Source organism: Urocitellus parryii, chromosome 14 (assembly GCF_045843805.1).
Source record: "Urocitellus parryii isolate mUroPar1 chromosome 14, mUroPar1.hap1, whole genome shotgun sequence".
Classification (NCBI taxonomy): domain Eukaryota; kingdom Metazoa; phylum Chordata; class Mammalia; order Rodentia; family Sciuridae; genus Urocitellus; species Urocitellus parryii.
Genome location: NC_135544.1, coordinates 5187676 through 5211560, shown reverse-complemented (window position 1 = coordinate 5211560; position 23885 = coordinate 5187676). Strand labels below are relative to the sequence as shown.

Genomic DNA, 23885 nt, shown 5'->3' with positions numbered 1-23885 from the left:
TTTTAAATTTGAGTTTTGAAAACATATTCCCTCCCTCCCTTCCTTCCGCCTTCCTTCCTTCTTTCTTTTCTTTCTTCCTTTCTTTCTTTCTACTGGGAAATGAGGCCAGGGGTGTTTAACCACTGAACTACATCCCCAGCACGCTCGCTCGCTCTTTCTCTTTCTCTCTATCTTCTTTTTGAGACAGGATCTCACTAAGTTGCTGAGGCCTGCCTTTAACTTGGTATCCTCCTGTCTCAGTATGTCAAATTGCTGGGATTAGACCCCACTCCACAACTTTCAAAATTCATTACATTCAAGAAATACTATACTGAATACCTATTATGTGCCTGGCACAGTTCTACATGCTGGGGACATAGAATTTGAATAAGACAACATTCTTGCCCTCAGGAAACTTATATTGTGATGGGCAGATAAATAAACTAGTAAATACTATAATGTCAGGCTCAATTAGTATAATAATAATAATAATAATAATAATAAAAAACAGGACAAGGAATAGAGAGTGGTAGGGGAGGGTATTTCAAATGGAGAATCAAAGAAGCCCTTTCTTGCAAGGTGGCATTTAATGGAGCCCCAAAAGAAGTGAAGAATGGCAAAGTGAATCAAAGACCTAGGAATTAGACCAGAAACTTTGCAACTGCTAGAAGATAACACAGGCCCAACACTTCAAAACATAGGCAAAAGCATTGCCTTCCTGAATAAGACTCCTGAAGTTCAGGAAGTAAAACCAAGAATCAATAGTGGATGATAGCAAATTTAAAAGCTTCTACATAGGAAAGAAAACAACAGCATGAAGAGAAATCCTACAGAATGGGAGAAAATCTTTGCCAGCTACTCTTCCACCAGAGGATGAGTATCCGAATACATAAAAAGCTCAAAAAACATGCCACCAAAAAAAAAAATCAAATAACCCCGTCAATAAATGGGAAAATGAACGGACCAGCCATTTTTAAAAAGAAGTAAAAATGGCCAACAAATACATGAAAAAAATGTTTAATATCTTTCACATTCATAAAAATGCAAATCAAAACTATGCTGAGATTTTCTCTCTCTCCAGTTAGATTGGCAGTCACCAAGAATACAAATAATAATAAATACTGGTGAAGATGTGGGGGAAAAATTACACTTATATATTGTTGGTGGGAATATATATTAGTACAACCCCTGTGGAAATCAGTATGGAGATTGCTCAAAAGCCTATGAATGGGGTTGGGTATTTAGCTCAGTGGTAGGTAGCTTGCCTAACATATATGAAGCTCTGGGTTGGATCTCCAGGGGTGAGGGGGGTGGAGGAGGGGGGACATGATGACCATATGACCCAGCTATCAACTCCTTAGCATGCATCCAAAAGAACTAAAATTAGCATTCTAGAACTCCATATAACAATGTTTATAGCAGTGCAATTCACAATAGCCAAGTTATGGAACCAATCCAGGGTTCCATTAACAGATGAATGCATAAAGAAAAAGTACCATATATATACAACTGAGTTTTACTCAGTTGTAAACAAGAATGAAATTGTATCATTTGCTGATAAATGATGGAACTGGAGAACATCATGCTGAGTGAAATAAGCCTGACTCAGAAAATCAAGGGTCAAAAGTTTTCTCTCATATGTGGAAGACAGAAAAAAAGGATCTCAGGAAATTAGAAAGGAAACCAGTAAAGCAGAGGAGAAGATAGAGGGGGAGGAAGGAAGGGAAAGGGGAGGTACTAGGGAATGGAATTGACTAAATTGTTATGTATGTATGATTATATCACCATGAATCCCACACTTATTTTATAATTATAATGCACCAATTTAAAAAGAGACCAGTAGAGTTGAGGAAGGGAGTGAGGAGAAAGGAGGAAAGGAAGGATAAGGGAGGTACTGGGGAGTAAAACTGATGAAGTTATGTGCAATGTAATGTATACCACAGTGAATCCCCTATTATGTATAATTTTAGAGTGCCAATAAAAGCACAAAAAGAAGTGAAGCATAAGCCATAAAAATATCTGGGGAAAGACCATGCCAAGCATATGACAGCAAAGACCCTGAATTTGAGCATGCTTTGTGTCTTTGAAGAAACAACAAGGAGGCCAGTGTGGGTATAGAGCAAAGAGTAAACAGAGGGTGCTTGGAAATGAAATTGGAGAAATAGCCAAAACCTCATCATTTCAGACCTTATAGTTCATGATCTTATACAGATATTTTTGGATAGAATAGTGGCATGATTTTTTTTCATGATTTCTGAGGATCACCCTGGCTGTCTCGGGAAGACAAATCATTAGGTATAACAGTTATCAAGATAACACAAATCAGATCATCGTGATGATGTTGAAAGTTGTGAGAGGTGGTGAAATTTTGGAAATATTTTGGAGTTGGGCTTATAGTCCCTAACCGGTTAGATGAGAGAAATGAGAAAAAGAAGAATCAAGGATGACTAAGAGGATTTTGGCTTGAGCCACTGGATGAAGTGAAGTATCTTCACAAGATAGGAAAGATTGAGGAGAGGCAAATATTAAAGGAGCCAAGGAGTTGATTTTGGACACATTCATTTTTATTTTCTTACTAGATATTTAATTAGAGTTGTGAGTACCTAGCAGTAAGTACACAAAATTTTCTGGTCCATTTCTTACCGAAATCCCACCCAGCAAGTGTTGCCAGGTCCTGGAAGGAGTAGCAGATGCTCCTTGGTTGGGGCCAAGTTCTGCTTCCTGCTTCTTTGTCCTCCAAAGCTCTTAGTTCAACCATTGGAAGCGTCTCTCTTTGCCATCATCCTCCTTGGCTACTTATGAAGACTTGGTTCCTGTTGGTAGCTGAGCACTCTTCTCAGTTCATATCCTGCCTATAGGAGCTTGGATCTTAGAAACATTTTATGAATTGGCACAATTTCAGCATGTTTAGTTCAAGTTGGGAAAAAAATTTTTACTAGGTAAAAAATTTTTAAAATATTTATGAGTATTCTATGTAACATCTGATTGAAGTCCACTCCATTAGATAAAAATCATATGAAAAAATTCTTTTCAGACAAACTTCTCTCTTCAGATTTAATTGTGACTACCTTGGGCACGCCAAACTTGGTAAAATATCCTTATTATTCCTACTGCCTGTTTTGTTTAACTGAAAAGATCTACTATGGGCTCACTTAGTCTTTTCTAGAGGTCTTAATAAAATAACCTTCCAACCTTACCTGAGGATACTTTACTGATTTGGAGACAGGAGATGAGAACCAGACATTTTTTCAAATTTGCTAAATTTTGGTCTCCCTTTTCCCTTTCTACAGTTCTCATAATATACAGCTAAAAGATACCAACGAACACATTCAGCATTCTGCCTGGAAATTATTTTTTTTATCAAGATGTAAAAGTTCACTGGGAATGTTTTAATTGTTGCAAGTTGCTATAGGTAGTAGTTTAAGCAAATATTTCACCGCTGCATAATATATGCCATTGTTTTTCCAGTTTGCTATAGTAGTTTCCTTGTTGCTCAAAAAATACTAAAAGTTTAGATTCTTGTTTGGATTAAAACATGCAGCTTATTGGTAAAGCTAAACTGCACTATTCCTAGCACTACCAAAACCAAAATCAAATAACAGCAACAACAAAACAGATTCTTCACTATTTACAAGGTTATTTCTGAGTGGCAAAAATTGTCTCTCCATGTTTTCCCCTTTGTTATATATTTCTCCTGTATTTCCCCCATTCAATCTTCATTACCATAATCAGACCCACAGAAAATGTGAGGACATGTTTTTCTTGCATCTGTAGTAGAACCCTTGGCAATAGGTGGTAACTGCGTAAAGCCGTCAAGTAGATACATTCTCACTGTTTTTCAGTCTTTGCCCACCACCTGGTCCCAAAGCCAGTGCTATATATTTTAAAGTTCTATTAAAGCAGCAGCCACTTCTAGATGCCAATTTCTATATTGGTTAGGTATTGCTGTGTAACATATCTTTATTAGACTTTGAATACATATATTCCTATACATTGATATCTATATGTATGAATATGTCACTATATCAGATTTGACTGTGTCTCCTAAGAATTTATGTGTTAGACACTTAACCCTTAAATTCATATGTTGATGATATTTGGAGGTAGAGCTTTTTAGATGAGTCCATGAGGGGAAGCATGATGGGATTATTGGTTAATTTTGATGCAGCAAGAACACCCTCAGCAGATATCATACCGTGACCTTCCCAGTCACCAGATGTGAGCTGAATAAACTAAGGTTTTTTTTTTTTTTTTTAGAAATTATTCAGTCTGAAGTATTCTGTCATAGAAAAAGAAAACAGACTAAGCACTCTAAAACTCAGAGGTGTAAAACAGTAAGCATTTATTATTGCTCACCTTTTTTTTTTTTTTTTAAGTCAGGTGGGTGGTTCTGCTGACCTTGGACTTGCTCAAGAATCTGCAGTCAGCTGGTGGAAAGGCCTGCAGCTGCTTGATCTAGAGTGCCCTCATATGCCTTAGAATTGGTAGGTTTTTGCCAGGGGCAAAATAGTAAGCAATTTTCAGCTAGTTATTTTGGGGATGTTCTTATGGGGCTAGGTAGAGTACCAAGCTACAGAAGTTGAGTTATGCAAGGACATTTAGGCTTAGGCTTGGAATTGGCACCCTGTTATTTCTGTCACACTTTGCAGCCAACCTTGTTACAAAGCTGGCTTGAGTTTTCTTCTCTGATCCATGTATTGTATAGAAGTGTGCTGTTTAATCTCCACATATTTGGGGTTCTTCCAGTTATTGATTTCTTGTTTAATTCCGTTGTTGTCTGAAAGTTTGCTTTATGTGATATCTATTACTTTAAATTTGTTAAGGTATATTTTACTGCCTAGTGTCTTTATACATGTCTTTTGATTCATATACATGTATTAGGCATATTTTATGGGAATTTCTGGGTCATAAAGCATGTATACATTTAGGTCTAGTAGATATCAATAGGCAATTTTCCAAAGTGGCTGTCACAATTATTCCTCCACCAATAATTCTTGAGTTTCTTAGTTTCTTGCTCCATGTGCTCCACAGCTTCTCCTTCACTTGGTATTGTCAATTTTAAAATTCGTAACCATTTTGGTGGGTGTTAGTAGTACTTTATTGTGCTCACTTGCATTTCCTTGATGAATAAAGAAGTTAAGCATCTTTTCACATACTTATTGGCTATTTAGATTCCTTCTTGGTGAAGTGCTATATTTTTTTGATTGCTTTTCTTTCTCTCTTTCTTTCTTTCTTTCTTTCTCCCCCCCTCCTCCTTGACTGCTTGTCTTTCTTATTGTGTTGTAGGAATTCTTGACATGTTCTGAGTATTAACTCTTTGTTAGATACTATCTATTGAAAACGTTATGAATCTGGAATGTCTCCCAAAGGCTCATGAGTTGAAGACCTGGTACCCAATGCAGCAATATCCAGGGTTAGGATTTTGAGGATATGATGGAATCCTGAGAGACTATCCTTATCAGTGGATTAATCCTGTGATAGCTGAATGGACTACTGGGAGGTGGTAGAAACTGTTGGCAGGTGGGGCATGACTAGAGGAAGTGGGTCATCCAGGATGTGCTCTTAGGGATTATGTCTTGTGTACCCCCCCCCCCCCTTCCTGGCTGCCATGAGCTGAGCAGCTTTCTTTTACCACCCTTCTGCCATGATGTTCTGTCTCACCTCAGGCTCAGAGCTATAGAACTGGCTCACCATGGGGTGAAACTTCTAAAACTAAGCCAAAACAAATATTTCCTCCTTTAAGTTGTTCATATCAGGTAGTTTGGTAATAGTGATGAAAAACTAATACAGAAGTATCTCTTATCTATCATTTTCCCACTTTCTAATGGTGTCTTTCATGAACAGAATTTCTTACTTTTTTCATTTTGTTTCTGGGGATTGAATCCAGGGTCTTGCATATTCTCTGCACATGCCCTACCACCTCCAATCCCTAGAACTCATTACTTTTAATATACTCAATTTTCTTTTGAGTTTGATTTTTCTAGAAGTGGACAGTATTATTAGCTAACCATTTTTGCAGAGAAGTTAATTGAGGTGCTTGGCATGGGAGCTCTGCAGGGTCAGGACTAGGATAAGGCAGACCTAGGACAACATATCTGGGTCCTGCAGCTGCACCCAAGATTTGCAGTGACTGCCCTCCTAAACAGAAGCAATAGCTTCATGGGAACTGAATTACCCCTTTCCATGATCACATGTCTGGTTGATAAACATTGGGAACTGCAAGTGGAAATTGCCTCTTACACCCACAAGCAATAAGGACTTCTCCAGAGCTACTCCCAGAACCAGAACTGAAATAATGATCAATCAGACCACAGTTGGATCAAGTCAGCTTAATTTTGTGTACCCTTGCCCGTGTTCCAATTCTTCCTGTATTTGAATCTAAAGCTCATTTATCCACACAAAGGGCTGAAATGCTGGATCTTACTTTGCCTTCCAAATATGGCCATATTGATTAAAGTTATTTTCCTGCTTTTCACCATCACCTTTTCTTTCTTTCTTTTTTTTGGGGGGTGGGGTGGGGTGGGGGTTGATTCATTGGAATCCCCCATGTCAGGCTTCTAGCCTAGAGCTCCATTAACAACTCCAGCTCTCTCCAAAGTCTTAAATTATGTCCTTAGGTTGATCACCACCTGGACTAAGGCAGAATATTTTTAATTGGTTTATCTGGATTGGATTCTCAGTATCAGTTTTCCTTTAGCAGTACTGTAGTCCATGTGGCTGCTATAACAAAATACCTTAGACTGGGTGCCTTATAAGCAACTGAAGTGACGACTTGGAGACTGGGCAGTCCAAGATGGAAGCTCAGGTAGATTTCCTCAGGTGATGGTAGGACCCCCCTGCCATCTCTGTCAGACTCTGCCCTCCTGACCAAATCACGTCCCTGATGGTTCCCCTCCCCACACCACTGCACTAGGACACAAACATTTAGTCTACACCAACCAGTAATACCAAACTAAACGATCCTACTAAAGTTCACTCTACCAAACACCCAGGAAACTGATGAAAGGATCTCAGAATTGGATTAGCAAAAAACAAAACAAAACAAAACAAAACAAAACAAAAAACCAAAAAACAAACAAACAAACAAAAAGACTCACAATTTTCCTAAATAGCTAACTTTGAACTTTAGTACTTGTATAGTTTGAGAAGAAGAGTTTCCTGTGACTTAAGAGGGCCTCAGGAGCCTTCCTTTCTAGAAGGCTTTCATGAAGAACTTTCCAAAACTTTCAAGAAGAACTGAGTCCTAGGGCAGATTGCGCTGGGACACGCCAGAGAGGAGAGGATCCATGTTCTCTGAAGCAAGCCCCCCCCCCCCACTCCCCGCCATAAGGCATTAGTGAAAACCTGGATCCAGGATCTCTCATCCTCAACGCAGTCCATTCCGGCAATCTTTCCCGGTCTTCCCCCAGGCCAAGAGGGGGCGCAAACTGAAAGTGAAAAGCAGCCTGCTGGAATCCGTTGAGCTGTCCTCCTAGGCTGCGGCGCGGTGAGTGTGGAACTGTGGGTCTTCTCTAGTTTGGGTAATAGCCTGGTGGGGGCAGGGGCGTGATGTAGAGAACAGAAAAGAGACTTTTCTGTTGCCTTTGGAAACTGGGACGCGCCTGCTGGAGCCACAGTTGAAGAGAATCTCTCTATGCCAAGAAGAGTATGAGTGTTAGGAGACCGAGTTGTGCACTAAGAGTCTCCGTCTGTTTGAGAACAGAAACCTTGGGCAGATCTTTCCAGAGCCACGGCCTGAGATTTAAGCTGATCCGGCTGCTGAGATGGCACAAGTGGGAGGCTGATGACAGGCGGTGGGTATCACCGGGAGCCCAGAGGAGGAGCGCGCGGTTCTGCTGCTGCGCTCGCTGCGCCTCTGGCGCCGGGGACCTCGCGTTCCTCCCCCTGCCTGCCACCATCTGCTTCCTCTAACTTTGCTTGTGTATTGTGCATGGCTTCAGTGCACTTGGGTCTTCACTGAGAATCACTTGTTGCTAGAATTTCGTGCGGAACTAGCAGCAATCCTGACTTTCCAGCTGTGGAGATTCTTGTGTATATATTACAGAAAATACCTTAGGAGAGCCCCCAGACTGCAGGCTTTGGTTTTCCACGTGCAAGCCACTTTGAAAGGTGTTTTTGTACCCAGTTAGCTCCCTTAGAGCTATTTTCTATATTTTATGTAAGACATAGAATACTGCTGTGATTTTAAGACATTTCCTTGGGATCCTTCCACCACCCATACTGGGATTTGAATCCAGGGTTGCTTTACTACTGAGCTACATCCCCTGCCCTTTTTATTTTTATTTTTTTATTTTGAGACAGAGTCATGCTAAATTGCCCAAGCAGTCCTCAAACTTGAGATCCTCCTGCCTCAGTCTCTCAAATGGCTGGGATTTGACAAGCATGCACCACCACACCAGTCTTGGGATCTTTTGATAATTCTTTAATACTTAGGAAATGCTGTGGCAAACTACTGTATTTCTTAACATTGAAGCTCCAAGAGGTTACTCCCACTTACTGCCACAGTACCAAGAAATGTTGGGTAGAATATTTTATGCTTGAGGTGACTTGGATTGTTCATTTTATTTGTAGAATACATGCAACTCTGGTTGGGTACAATTTTGAATAAGGATAATCGGTTGTCAGGACCTCAATGCCTCCATACATCCTCCCTTCTCTCAAATGAGATCCTCCCTTCTGCAGAAGCTTATGACCAATTGTGGGCTTGTTGGTGATTTCACTCTGCAAACTAGGGCCTTGTTTTCCCACAGTCCACCATGGTCTCCAACAGAGGTCTTTCAGGTGGGGCCTGGCCATCTGCATTGAATAAGCAGTCCAGGTATTAGCACACTAAAGTTTCCAAGCCACCAATATAGACAGCATCCTAGCCTCAGTCTTAGAACTTTCTCCTCCTGCCTCTAAGCCAGAGGCAAATTTGTAGCATTAGGTGATCATTAAGGTTTGTGCATATTTTGAAATGGCTACAATAACTCTTCATTTGCTAGCTTTCTGCTAGGTGGCAGTGTGCAACAGGGAATTAAACATCCAGCATCAACTGTTACTGTGTTGCTTATCTTTTATTCTTTAAGGAGGAAAAAAGTAGTGTGTTTTCAAGTTATATCTTACCAACAGATCATTTTTTGAAAAAGAAATTCAACCTGGTTAAATTTAGGAAATAAAAAAAAGAAAACAGTTTGCATAAACAATGATGTTATTCATGTATGTATAAATATTGCTCAATATGCAGACATTTCCAACCTATATTTAAATACTTTTTATTTGGAATGTAAAGAATTGATTTCAGCAAGAAATGCAGTATCTTACTCAACTATCAGCATTCTACAATAAAAATGTTATCACGTTCCTGGACAAGGGTTTTTGAAAAATAAAGAAAAATTAAGCTAGGTGTAGTGCTAGTATATGCCTGTAATTTTAGTGACTCAGGAGGCTGAGGCAGGAGGGTTACAAGTTTAAGGCCAGCTTAGCAATTTAGTGTAATCATCAGCAACTTAAAAAAAAAAAAAAAACTCTCTCAATTAAAAAAAAAGTTTATCTTTATTTATAATGTGTTTCAGATACTTTTTTTTTTTTTGAGGATACAATTTTAGTTTTCAAAAGGTAATGTTGAATTACTAAAAAGGAAAATGGGGCTGGGGATGTGTCTCAGTAGTAGAGTGCTTGCTAAGCATGCTTAAGGCCCTGGATTTGATCCCCAGTGCAGGAGCGGGGGAAATTAACATTCCTAAACTTGTTATATACAAATATTTTTTGTTTTATATTTCTTGAAATTCTAGTTTGTGATTATTCAAATTGTCTTGATGATTATCATTTTACTAACTTAAACTTTCTTCTCTGGAGAATTTTTGCACCTGGACACTATTCATGGGAATAGAGAACTTGTTTTTGGCAGGAAACTTCAGAAGATTGCCTGGTACAGCTATTGTTTATAGACATGTGAAATGTTAGCCATATTCTGTGTTATTTAACCAGCTCCTCCTTCATGATTATGTAAATTGCTAAAAGTAGATGAGCTATTTTTCTTCATATCTGCCAAGTAGGAAAATTGTCACACACACAAAAAAAAATCTATAAGTTCTTTTTAAAGAATGAATAGTTACTAAGAAGACCTTATAGGAAAAATAAAGATGAAGAATTCTTGCCTTGGGGAATTGCAAGTTCAAGGCCAGCCTGGGTCACTTTGTGAGACCCTAAATAAACAAATCAAAGATGATGCCTCCTTGCTTCTTGAGGAGTCACCTTAGTTCTTATTGTGACATAAAAGCTTCAGTCTTGTGCCCCAATCACCCCTTTTAACTGTGCTTTTTTACTGGGGCTTTATATCAGTGGAGGCTGTAGTACTAACACTGAAGTGTGTATCTGGAATCTAAGGGCATGCCCGGACACCTCCCCACCCCTTTAATAGTCCATCTTGATTCACAAGGCTGCCAGTGCTCCTTTCTCCCTTCCTAGTCTCTCTTAGTCTGGTCTGAAATGTGTGCTTGGTTGCATAAGATAACCTTCCCAAGTAGAAATCTTTAACCCTCAGCCTTCTTTATGTATAAATAATTGCCTAGCAAGATCAGAAGTCCATTAACAACCATGGGAATAAATGTTGATAAAATTGGGTAAAAGTCAAAATTGGAATCATTACATTGTGGTCATTAGATGCTCTAGGGACAGTGACAGGTATTAAAGAAGTCTTCAAATTAAACAATAGACCAACTGTTTTATGTCACAATTGTTTTTTATGCATCCAATGAAGCAGCTTTAGAAAGTTTCCTAAAATCTTCCAGCTTCCTGCTTTCTCTCCATTGTTGTGATAGAAATAATGCATAGGATGATATGGATCTATAAGCTGACTTGGTCTTGGGAGGGGTATATCCCATTTTAGGTAACCTTGAGAGTCTTGGGGAATGGCTGGAAAAGTGAAGGAAGTTCAGGCACTCTAGAGAGGGCACAGAAGAGGAAGCTCTGCATTCTAGGAATAGCTGGGGCAGAATGTGTGAGGAGGACATCAGGAAAAGAAGCAAGAGGTGTAGGGCGGGATGCACATCCTCTAGCTTTTAAGCTTACAGAGTTTGATATTTACCTTGAGATCTTTGGGAAGCCACTGAAGGATGTCAATCAGAGGTGATATACCTAATCTCTTTATAGCTGAATGGAGAGTGCATGAAGGTCAGACTAGGAAGAACATTGGTTATTGGGTCTTGGGAGTAACCAGGTAGTAATGAGTGAGGAATGTTAATGAGAGATAGTTGAAAGGAGATATTGCATGTGCCTGAAGAGTGGTCTAAAGTCCTGTTATGGTTTATATTTAGAACGTACCTCAAAGGCTCATATGTTGAAGGATTGATCTATAGTGTAGCAATGTTCAGACTTGGGGTTTTTGGGAAGTGAATTAGGGCTCTGATCTTATCAATGTAGTAATCCATTAATGCATTCATAATTGAATGGACTATTGAGAGATGATGGAAACTGTAGGAGGTGGTGGCCTAATTGGAGGAAGTAGGTCACTGGAGGCATGTCCTAGAAGGGTTTATCTTGCTCCTGCTCCTATCTTTCTATCTCTTACTGCTTCTTGGCTATTATGGGGTGAGCAGCTTTGCTTTACCACACCCTTCTGCCATGGTGTTCTGCTTTGCACAGGCCCACAGGAATGGAGCCAATTGACCATGGACCGAAGTCTCTAAAACCATGAGCCAAAATAAATATTTCCTCTTTTAAGATTGTTTTTCTCAGGTATTTTGTCACAGCAATGGAAATCAGACTAATACAGGTCCTTAGACATCTTCCCATCAGTCTACAGTCTCATCTCTTTCTAAGCCACCATTTAAGGGATGTCCTGGAGATTTATGTTATAGAGTGACAACACCTCCTGGGAGAGTCAAACTTACTGGAGTAATGATAACTTATTAGGAATAATTTAAGTTTGATAATTAGTTGCATCCCCTCTGAAAGCCCTTCCTGGTATTCTATTTATCTCAGTTAAGAGGGTTGTTTATTAAAACAATTGACTTCCAGTTGCTACATGAGAAAGAACTGAGCAGAGGAGGCTTCCCAGAGCTCCCTGCCTTCTGCCTCACCTCTTTCCTGCCAATAGGGAGAGGGAGCAGAGAGGGACACAGGCTGTCAGGGCTGGAAATCTCATGTATCAAGTGCATCACTAGGCTTGGCTTCTCATTTTTCAGTCTCAGGCACAGGGTAGAATCATTTCTTTGTTCCAATTCTGGCCCTGCACAGCCAGAATTTGGAGCTGGCACACTCAGACTGCTAATTTTCTTTGAGATACTCAGTCTTTCTTCTGTCTCTCTTAATTCAAAACAAAGTGGGAAATTTGGATCTATTTTAGGATGACAGTGCTGCTGGTTTTGGTGGAATAGCACTTGCAGGAGCATGTGGCAGTTGCCCTTAGTTCCAAACCCCACTCTGGGCAGCAGATGGCCAGCCCCGGGGCAGTACATTATAGAAGCTCAGCTTCTAGGGTCAAGAGAGTTGGTTAGTGAGAGTCCATTTCAGATGTGATGTTCTGTGATTGAACAAACACATTGCTCTGTACCAGAAAAAAAATATTTTGGGGCATTCTCTTAGAAGACTCTGAGGTTTATTTTTCAGGCAATGCTAGGCAGAAGGGCACTTTGCTCTTGGAGTGCCATGGAGTTGAAGATTGGTGGTCTTCATCATGCTCTCTGCAAAGCCCATCTGTCACACAAGCTGGGAGACTGCTGACTTGATGATAGGCCTTGGGTGATTAATACGATATATTAGATTGATTGTTACTGCTACAAATGTACCCTGAGACTTGGTTGATGGCTGCATACTATAAATCACAGTACTGGGATCTGTTCTTTAGTGGTGGGTATTTAACCACTGCTTGGTCCCTGAGATCTCACTACTCTAGCTTCAGGAGTATAACCTAAGTTGAGATTTTCCAGATGCAAGGGAATTTGTAGCCTTAAATTCTTCCATTGCAGAATTTTCTTTATACAGCCTTATAAAGACCCCACAACTGACATGAGCTATCTGGTAGCTGTAAAAACATTCCCAAATCTGTCCTCAAGTTCTCTCTCCATTCTTTGTTTTCCTTTGTCCCTGACTTGTTTTGTATTCATGACAAACTTTCATTGTTTTTCCCATATCTTTCCTTTCCATTAATCTTGGAATCAAGTGACCTGATTTCTAGACCCACTTCTGCCTTAAAAACAAAACAAAATAAAAACCAAAAAACAAAAACAAAAACAAAACCTATGATCCAGGCAAATCACTTAAACTTGCTGAAGATCAGTTTACTTATTTGCTGGAACTGGGAATACAATACCTCCTTGTCTAGCTTACAAAGTGGTTATAAGATTGAGTGGACTGACAGACCTAAAACTTTTGAGAGTGATATAATTTTATTCCCTTTTAAGCTTATAATATTGTTTTACTTTCTAATCTGGGTGCATTAATTATAATAAATTGCTTTTGCATCTAAGTAGAATTTTTTTTTTAAGAGAGAGAGAGAGAAAGAGAGAGAATTTTAATATTTATTTTTTAGTTTTCGGCAGACACAACATCTTTCTTTGTATGTGGTGCTGAGGATCGAACCCTGGCTGCACGCATGCCAGGCGAGCGCGCTACCGCTTGAGCCACATCCCCAGCCCCTAAGTAGAAAATTTGATAATTTTTCTGTTATGCAAAGGAAAGAAACAATGATAATTAACTTTTATTGTTTATTATTAAAAAACTGAGGCTTAGTAACTTGTCCAAATTATATTATGTATAAGTGATAGAACCAGAATTAGAACCCAAATAGCCAACTTCACATTTGATGTAATTAATATCTACTATCATCTACTGAGTAGAAGGTAAGGAGCTTTACAGGTTCCTGGTAGATTTTGTTTTGTTTTCTCTAATATACTAGCCAACAACTATTCTAAGTAGTTTTTTTTTTTTTGTTTGTTTATTTGTTTTTTCCCTCCTGTGGTTCAGGTAGATAGCTGTAATGTTAGCATTATCTGGTAGGAATTATCTAGTATTAATGGTTAAAAAAATAGAAAAGAGTCATGTACAGTGGCAAAGGCCTGTAATCCCAGTGACTCAGGAGGCTGAGACAGGAGGATCTCAAGTTTGAGACCAGCCTCAGCAACTTAGGAAGGCCCCATGTGGCTTAGTGAAACACTATCTCAAAATTAAAAAATAAAAAGGGTTGTGGTTAAGTGCCTCTGGGTTGAATCCCCAGTACAAACAAAACAAAACAAAACAAAACAAAACAAAACAAAAAAACCAAAACAATACAAAGAAAGAAAAAACAAACAAACAAACAAAAAAAAAAACCCCAAACCACATGAACTCAAAAGCCAGACTCTTCTCTGGTTGTAGTATTTATCAAAGTTATGAAGTTATTGTCTTGAGCAATTTACCTTGCTGCCTTCAAATTTAATATTCTCACCTTCAAAACTAAGGATAGTAGTTGCTACTTCATGAAGTTGTTTTTGGCTTATAAATGCTACATACTTAGGAAAGGCCTTGCCCATAATAGGTTGTTCAATAAACATGAGCAGTCTCCTTTTCATGTTCATATCTCCTTAAGAAGTTCCAGCTGATGAGATAGTGACATTGAGAATTCAGCTTCACTTCCATCTAATAAAAATCATAATAATATTTAAATTTATGGTGCACCTGCATTATGCCAGCTGGGGAGTTGAGATTTGAATCCTTGCAGGCTGACTCTAGAGTCTGTTTTCGTAGTTACTCTATTTTGAGAATTCCCATGGATGAAAGAAGAAAAATGGACTTTTAGTGAGTCTTTGTGTTATTGAGGAAGAAAAGTATCCTGGGCTTAAAAGTAAATCAAGATGAGAGAAGAGCTCACTTTTTTAGACCCAGGTCTTTAACCAGAGTTCCGTATCATTTTTACAGTTGTAGTCATATCTTTAACTCTCTCCTAGAGACCTGTGGCTCTGAGTTAGGGTCAGGCCTTTGGAGCACTGTGAAGCAATACTGCCCATCTTCTGCAAGCTGATCCCTGCACAAGGCCATTTGCTAAGACGTGGAACTCATGGAATCTTGGGAATAAGAGACAATCTTTTGGAACCATGTAGTTCCTTCTTAAAACTTTTCAAAAAGATCATCCATTGAGATAGATGAAACCCAGAGTCATGTTGCTCAAACAGCATACTGTTTTATTACACTTGCCATACAAGAATTAACAAAATAAATTGATAATCAGGTTTCTTTATGTTTTCACTGAAGTTGGTTTTCTTGGGGTATACTGGGGCAGTTGATGATTATCCATTATAAATTTTCTTTGTCCAGTGTTGGGGATTAAACCCAGGACCTCTTGCATGCCAGGCAAGCACTTTACCACTGATCAACACCCTAGTCAATTATTATTCATTTTTGATTGAAGCCTGACCAATATATATTTTTTTTTCTAATTTTTAACCAGAGTGGGTACATAGTCCTGGTACTTTCTTTCCTTTTTCCCCCACTCTGTAGTGGTAGAGAGTGATTGAACTCAGGGCCTCATGTAGGCTAGTCAAGTGCTCTACCAGTGAGCTATACTCCTAACCTCTTGTCCTGGTACTTTCTGTTCTACTTCTTTATTCCTTTGAAACCTCAATATAAGGAAGTAACTTCACATAAATGGCTTCTGGAATTCGGTCCTCTTATGCCAGAGAAAATTAAGTGAAAGAGAATTTTAGATTTGGGACCTGATTGTAGACTTCACATGCTGTTCTAATGGGCTAGGTGACCTTAGGTGAGCCACTTCACTACTCTGGTCTCCATTTCCCTGTCTGTGAATGAGGTATTAGGACTACATGATCTCCAAGATTCCTTTTAGTTTAAAACATTAGTGCTTGTACATGATAAACCAGTAAGACTACAATTATTAAATCTTGGGCACTGTGGCTAAAAGATTATCCATTTGTCTGTTACAGAATTGTTTGATGTCTTCTGGTCTGAAGAATCTCCAGCTGCTCTGATGATAGCTTAAGAAGACTGCATGCTGTTTGCTCTCGATGCCAAGCCAGGCTCACTCAAAACCTCAGATCTCAGTCCTTCATGGAGACCAGGTCCCAGCAGGAATGGCAGTGCAAGAAATTGGCACCCAGATGGTTCCTCCATGTGAAGCTGTCTCGGGCTCTGGGCTGCCGCGAGAACACCTGTTAACTGGGCTGGCCCTCTGTCAGTCACCCAGGGCAGGGCAGCATGGTGCGGATTCAGAGGAGGAAGGTTTTGGCATCTTGCCTGTGCATGACAGCTACTGTCTTTCTGCTCGTCACACTCCAGGTACCAGGAATTTGAGTTGTGTAATGTGCATTCATTACTGAGCCTTTGCCATCTCCTCTATATCCCCAGCTCTGTTCTCACAGGATTCCAAGTATGTTACTTTTTGCTTAATCTTTCAGGATCAGGTGATTGCTACTGTCTAAGGCAGGAAAAACACTTTTTTTTTTTTTAAATTTAATCATGTGGAGTTGAGGTTGAGTGAATGGGTACAGCCAACAGAAATGTCAGGCAGAAACAAAATCATGGAGATTGAGATCAGAGTGTGATCTCTTGTATGGTCCTGGTTTTAGGCAAAGTTCAGACTGTCTCATTGGGTCGAAGTTGAATAACTTTCTCAAAGTTTTCTATCGGCTTCTTCTTTTTTTGTGTGTGTGGTACTAGGGGTTGAACCTAGAGGCTCCCCCATGCTAGAAGTGCTCTCCCACTGAGCTGTATCCCAGCTCTTTTTATTTTACTTTGAGACAGGCCCTCACTAAATTGCCCAGTTTGGCCTCAAGCTTGTGATCCTCCTGCCCCACATTTTTTGGTAGCTGGGATGATAGGTCCTGATCACTTCTGAAAGATGGCATTCTTGAAGAAGCAAGGACTATTCTATAAAGAGTATATGAAAGATATTCTGTGTCTTAAAGTAAGTGCAGAATACAGACAACTGCATTAATAAATTTCTTGACATATTTGATTTATTTCCTACAGTTATTCTAAACTCTATTCACTGATTTAAAATTGAAATAAAAAATTGTACAGTGATGGTAAAAATATGGCTATCAGTGTAGATATATTCTGTCCATTTGAGCCTTCAAGAGACTTTGACAGATTATCTGTGGATGTCAGTCTTTCAGGTATGGGACCAATGGAAATAGGTGTTCCTTGGGCTTTTTGACTCGGCGAGATCCTACATCTCCTAATCAGCATAGAATGAGATAAAGACTTTGAAAGCACTTTGGCAGACACTCTACAGCCAGACTCGGATTCTGGACAGAGGAAACACTTGAATGCTTCCTTGCTTGTCTTTGAGGAAACACTTGCTTGTCTTCTTTGCTTGTCTCTAGGAACTGCTCTGTAGGAGGGGCTGGGTTTTTCTGCTCCTTTCTACAGAAAGTTATAAGAGAGCTTTGATCTTATTGTGGCTCTTTTCTCAGTTATGAGGAGTACCTAAGGTAAGAGTTTTCCTTTTGGTGTCAGAATAAATTGCCACCATATTTTTGATGTTCATGTCCTCTCTCAGTTCCGGAGCATCAGAAATGGTATGAATACTGGAGCTAAACCTTAGTCTGCATCAGTTTGGGTTTTGCCACTAATAGCATGGTTTGGGTTATTCCTCAGTCTTTCCTGGCACATGGGATACTTTTATAAAATGCCTATGTATTCAGAACCATTCCTGTTTTTATTGGTTTGGAGAGTAGGCAGATGAAATATTTTGCTACATGAACAGGGTAAAGGAAGGATAAACAAACACAGTCATGTCATGGACGTCATAATAAAGTACCTTACGATGGTTAGCTTCAACAAGAGAAATTACTTTTCTCACAATTCTGGAGGTTGGGGAATTCAAGTCTAAAGTATTGGTGAGTTGTCTCTTCTTAGTCTGCCACATTGACTTAAAGGAGGGGGTCTTCATTTGTCCTTCCTCTGTACTTGTCTGTATCCAAATATACTTCTCTATATACAAATATTAGTCATATTCTATGGTACTGAGGCTTAGGACTTCAATATATGAATGGTTGGGTACACAATTCAGCCCATTACAGATATATAAACTATATTATTTAACTAATAATAATCTAAACTCTAAAATGTTAGGTTTACCTACAGTTAAACTAAAACATTGTCATTCTTTGGAGGAAATCATTCATCTTAGACATTGTTATCCATTTTTGTTTAACTATATTTTGTAAATTTTTGAATATTACTTTTTGATGCTTAGAACTAAATGAATGCATTTAAAATATTTTAAAGCAAATCTCAGACATAATAGTATTTCACCTAGATATATGTTGGTTTTAATCATTAAAAGGTAGGGACTTTTAAAAATTTCACATAATTGCTGGGGATGGTGGCGCATGCTTGTAATCACAGCTCAGGAGGCTAAGATAGGAGGATTGCGAGTTCAGAGCCAGCATCAGCAATGGCAAAGTGCTAAGCAACTCAGAGAGATCTTGTCTCTAAATAAAATGAAAAATAGGGCTGGAGACGTGGCTCAGTGGTTGAGTGCCCTTGAGTTCAATCCCTGGAAATAGGTGTTCCTTGGGCTTTTTGACTCTGCGAGATCCTACTTCTCCTAATCAGCATAGAATGAGATAAAGATTTTGAAAGCTTTGGCAGACACTCTATAACCAGACTCGGATTCTGGACAGAGGAAACACTTGACTGCTTCCTTGCTTGTCTTTGAGGAAACACTTGCTTGTCTTCCTTCTTGTCTCCCCCCCAAACATTCATGTATCCATATTACTGTTCTCTCATTGAATAAAATTAATAATAATTACTTAATATCCTCTGTATCCTAGGCATGTTAAAATTCCCTCCCCCAATTTTTTAAAATTTGTTTAAAAATAATAGATTGTTTTGAATATGGAGTAAACAAATTTCACATATTACATTTGGTTGGTGTATCTTAGGTTTTGTGCTTTGTAGTTTTTCTTTTGCAAATTTCTTTTATCCCACATTTTATGCCATGTCACAGGTTTGTTGAAGAAACTGGGTTATCTTTCCTTTTGAGTTCTAGATTATGGATCTGGCTGATTTTTATCCTTATAGCTTTTTTAAATATGTTTTTCTGTCCTCCCATATTTCCTATCACCTGATAATGATATCTGGGCCTGACTATAAACAAATATATATATATATATGTGTGTGTGTGTGTGTGTGTATGTGTGTGTGCATGTGTGTACATATGTATACATAAATAATAATACAAATAATAATATATAAATATATGTATATATATTTATACACATATACTGGGGATTGAACCCATGTTCTTGCACATGCTAAGTAAGTGCACTACTGCTGAACTACATTCCTAGCCCTATCCCATGGCTTTTTAAAAGCCATGTTTTTTTCTTTTAGGTTACTGGTTGTACATTTGCAAAAGAAAGTTAAATGAAAAGATAGTGTGGAGTTATAAGTCAATTCTGTTCCATCAAGCTGCTGGGGAAGAGCTACATTATTCGATTACAAAATTGCTGAGAAAGCTATTGGCAAGGGTTAGGCTTTAGTTTTCAGGGATCGTTTTGCTGTTTTAATGTGGACTTTGGTATCATATGATTTTTTAAAATAGTTTTAGTTGTATATAGACACAATACCTTTATTTATTCATTTTTATGTGGTGCTGAGGATTGAACCCAATTCCTCACACATGCTAGGCAAGCGCTCTACCACTGAGCTACAATCCCAGCCCCTCATATGATTTTTTAAAAGCTAATAGAACTCCTTACTCCTTTTGGAGTGCTCGTTGGTTGACTTTCAATTTGTGATTCTTACTTTTAGTTGGCCTTAGATACCTTTGAGAATCTAATGAAATTTATAGGCCCTTTCCAGAGACTTGCAGACTCCACGTCATGCATTAGTGACCCGTGATAGGAGTAACAAGGAAATAAAAAAGAAACCATCCTTGGCTGGTGGGGCCTGATGGCCACACAGGAAATGCCTCTGTGGCTGGCTGTGGAGGAATTAACGTAGTCATCCAATGGTTTCCACAGAAGATTGGTTCCAGGACCCTCTGTGGATACCAAAATTGGCAGATCCCCATATCCCTTATTTAAAATGGTGTGCTATTTGTATATAACTCATACATTTTCTTCTGTATACTTTAGTCACCTCAGATTGTTTATAATACCCAACACAGTGTAAAAATTATGTGAATGGTTGTTATGCTTTATTGTTTAGGGAATAATTCAAGGGAAAAAAAAGTCTATACATGTTCAGTACAGATGCAAATTTTTCTTTGAATATTTTTGATCCACAGTTGGTTGACTCTATAGATGTGGAACTTGCATAAACAGAGGGCTGACTGCAGGAAAAATGTAAATGTGCCTTCTTTTAACTGCTTTATGTGCTTGGTAGCCTGATCATTGATGTTTAAATTACTGTAAAATAACCCTTTTGATAATATTTTTGTAGGGCCATATTAGCATTAAATCTTAAAATGTGAAAAATTTTGGAGAACAATTGGTCCTCAGTTTCAATCTCACCACCTCCAGATTACTGTTTTTGATGGCCTGGCTGTCCAGTGACTCTGACTTAGACTATCTTGATGTAGGTAAAAATTCGGTTTTATGTGGAAGGGAGTGGAGATCCAGTCCTTAATGGTTTACTGTGTTGATAACGCAGATTCCAGGAAGTTTTGCTGTTATACTTCAAGGTGTCAGTGCAATAGTAGGTATTATTAAAAATGTAACTCTCATGTTATGACTTCTTTAATTGCAATAAAGGTAATCCGCTGGTAGTTTACAACTCTTTTTCCCTGGAATGTCATCATTAGTGTAGACAGGTAAAAACCCTATTATAGTTTTCAAGGTACTAAATGTGCTAGACGCTATATATGCTGATGAAATAGCAGGGAAATGGGTCTAAGTGTTTAGTAAAATTATTATTTTAGAGGCTCTTTTCATGCCCCATATGCTTGGAACCTGTGAATATGTTACTCACCTGGCAAAAAATACTTTGCATATGGGATTAATGTGATATACCTTGAGGTATATGGAAATGCTTTGATGTGAATATCTCTCAGAGTTCACACATTGGGAACTTGGTCCTCAATGCAACAGGATTGAGAGGTGGGAACTTTAAGAGGTGATTAGGTCATTAGGGCAGATGCGTGCCTTATGGTGGAAGTCAGTTAATTGTCCCTGGTGTGGGTTCCGGATCAAAGCATAAGTGTGTCTTCCTTTCCTGCTCAGGGACCCCTTGACTTTGTACTTTCTAGCCTCCAGAACTGTAAGAAATACATCTCAATTCTTTGTAAATTACTCAATCTCAGGTGTTCTGGTAAGGCAGCTTGATATCAACTAAAACAGGAGATGATCCTGAATCATCCATGGAGGCCCAGTGTAATCACATGAATCATTAAGAGTACAGTCTTTCCTGGCTCTCGTTAGACGGAGAAATATTGTCAAAAGAGCCACAGTCTGCAGTGCTGCTGGCTTTGAAGAAGCAGGAAGGCGGCCTTGAGTCCAGAACTGTGGGCTGCCTCCAAGAGAGAGAAAAGGCAAGAAACTGATTCTCCCAATCTCCAAAAAAGAATCAAGGCCTACTGGCCCCTTGATTTTAGCCCAGTGAGTCTCATTTCAAATTTCTGACCTTCAGAACTGTGTAATAATAAGTGTGTGCTGTTTTGAATTATTAAGTTCATGCAAATTTGTTACAGCAACAATAGAAAACTAGTAGGAGGCTAAATCATCAAGATAAGTGAGATATGCTGTTGAAAGTTAAATCATGTGACTCTGGTAATAATTGCCTTCATTCTTAGGTCGTGGTTGAGCTAGGAAAATTTGAAAGGAAGACGTTTAAAAATTCCAATTTGCAAGATGGACGTAAAAAATTGGAGGAAGAGCCTGAACATCTCAATCCATTCCTTCAGAAAGACGCACTGTCCTTGATCAGGAAGAGAAAACTGGAAATCGACAGCTACCCCATCATGCTCTGGTGGTCCCCACTGACCGGGGAAACTGGACGGCTGGGCCAGTGTGGAGCAGATGCCTGTTTCTTCACCATCAACCGGACTTACTGGCACCATCCCATGACCAAAGCGTTCCTCTTCTATGGTAAGTGGGGCTTCTGTCTTTCTTCCTTTGCCTGCTGCTGCCTCACTCCAAAACTGAGTTACTGCATGTTTCCTGTGGAAGAGGGGGTGGAGTTCCCCTTGAAGACACTTGGGTACACCTGGTTTCCTCTGTGGAAGGCCTGAGCATTTAGCACATATAAACATCAAGGAAATCTGATCAGCAAAGAAGTGTTTGTCCAGACTAGTTGGTATTTATGGAGGAGAAGAGAGATTTTTTTGTTTCTCACCTTTTCACAGTTAAGTTTTGTGTGTATTACATTTGTTATCAGGGGATTGGGTATTGCATATACACTGACATGACTTCAAAATGTCACTTGTGATGAAAGCCAGATTTTGATTACAGTGACAGATTTTTAATTGTACTTAAGCCGAGAATCGTGTTCTTCGTTTATTTGACATCAGATTAATCAGAAATAAAAATAAAAAGATTATTCAGTGTCACCTTTCAAGAGTTCTTGAGGCTGGTTATTTGTCATGCTGGGATTGAAGGGCAACCAAACCCCAGTAGATGTAGTTTGCAGGATACCAGCAGAGTTTCTTGGTGATGAGAGGTGGGGCCAGGGAGACCAATTGGCTAAATGCATGTGAAGCTAATTGCTTCAGTTATGAAGTCAATGAAAGGAAATCTGTTTTAGAGTGGGTATGAATGTATATATATATATGTGTGTGTGTGTCTGCTGCTGGCTCTGGAAAGGTAGAACTGTTATTCTCAGTGTTCTGCCTAACAACGGCTTAAATAAAACAGAAAATGGGTTCATTAGAAACTAGGTGGTAGGTATGCCCCACTGGTTGGTCAGGGCTACAGAGCAGTATTCTGTTATAGGTAAGCATTCAGGGAAATGAAAATTTCCAGAGAAATTCCAAGTACAGCCTAAGTATCTCTTATCTGAAGTGTTTCAGATTTTGTATTTTCTTGGATTTTGGAATATTTGTATGTACATAATAATTATTCTGGAGATGAAACCCAGATCTAAACAAAATTTATTTATGTTTGAGATATATGTCAGACACATAGCCTGGAGGTAATAATTTTATCCACCTTTTTTTTTTTTTTTTGTAATTCTGGGTATAGAACCCAAGAGCATTCTACCACTGATCTATACTCCTTGCCCTTTTTAGTTATTTTGATTTTTTATTAGTTCATTACAGTTATATATAATTTTGAGGTTATTTCTGGCATAATTATACAGACATGGAATTTAATTTGTCCAAGTCAGTCCCTAGTACTTCACCTTTCCTTCTCTTCCTCCCTCTGCCTGCTCCCTTTCTAGGATTCTACTGATCTTTCTTCTATTTATTTAACTGGTCTTTCTTTTTCACATCCTTCTTCCTTCTCCCTCAATCCCACTGATCTACTCCTGATCTCTCTTCTATTTTCATGAAACCTCTTACCTCCCGTCTTTTTCCAGCTTCCACATATGAGAAAAACAATTGACCCTTGACTTTCAGTGTCTAGCTTATTTTTTTCACTTTTTGAAAATTTGTTCTTTTCAGATATACATGACAGTAGAATGTATTTTGACATATTATACATACATGGAGTACAATTCATTCTAATTAGGATCCCATTCTTGTGGTTGTACATGATGTGGAGTTACACTGGTCATTTATTCATATAGGAACATAGGAGAGTTATGTCCAAGTCATTCTACTGTCTCTCCTATTCCCACTCCCCTCCCTTTCCTTCATTCCCCTTTGCCTAATGCAGTGAACTTCTATTTTTTTCTCCCTACCTCCCTTATTTTTTGTTAATATCCACATATCAGAGAGAACATTCAGCCTTTGGGTTTGGGGGATAGGCTTATTTCACTTAGCACGATGTTCTCCAGTTTATTTGTTCTTTTTTATGACTGAGTAAAACTCCATTGTGCAT

At 38.9% G+C, this 23885-nt stretch overlaps 1 protein-coding gene across 1 annotated transcript in view; it reads left to right on the top strand.

Annotated features, from left to right (window-relative positions):
- The first annotated feature begins 7415 nt into the window (after positions 1-7415).
- Positions 7416-23885, top strand: part of Pofut3 (protein O-fucosyltransferase 3) — a 101079-nt gene continuing 84609 nt past the window's right edge. Inside the window, exons 1-3 of the mRNA XM_026409453.2 lie at positions 7416-7465; positions 15879-16230; positions 21698-21992. Of these exons, the coding sequence (XP_026265238.2) occupies positions 16150-16230; positions 21698-21992 (376 nt within the window). The 5' untranslated portion in view covers positions 7416-7465; positions 15879-16149. The remainder of the gene's footprint in view (positions 7466-15878; positions 16231-21697; positions 21993-23885) is intronic.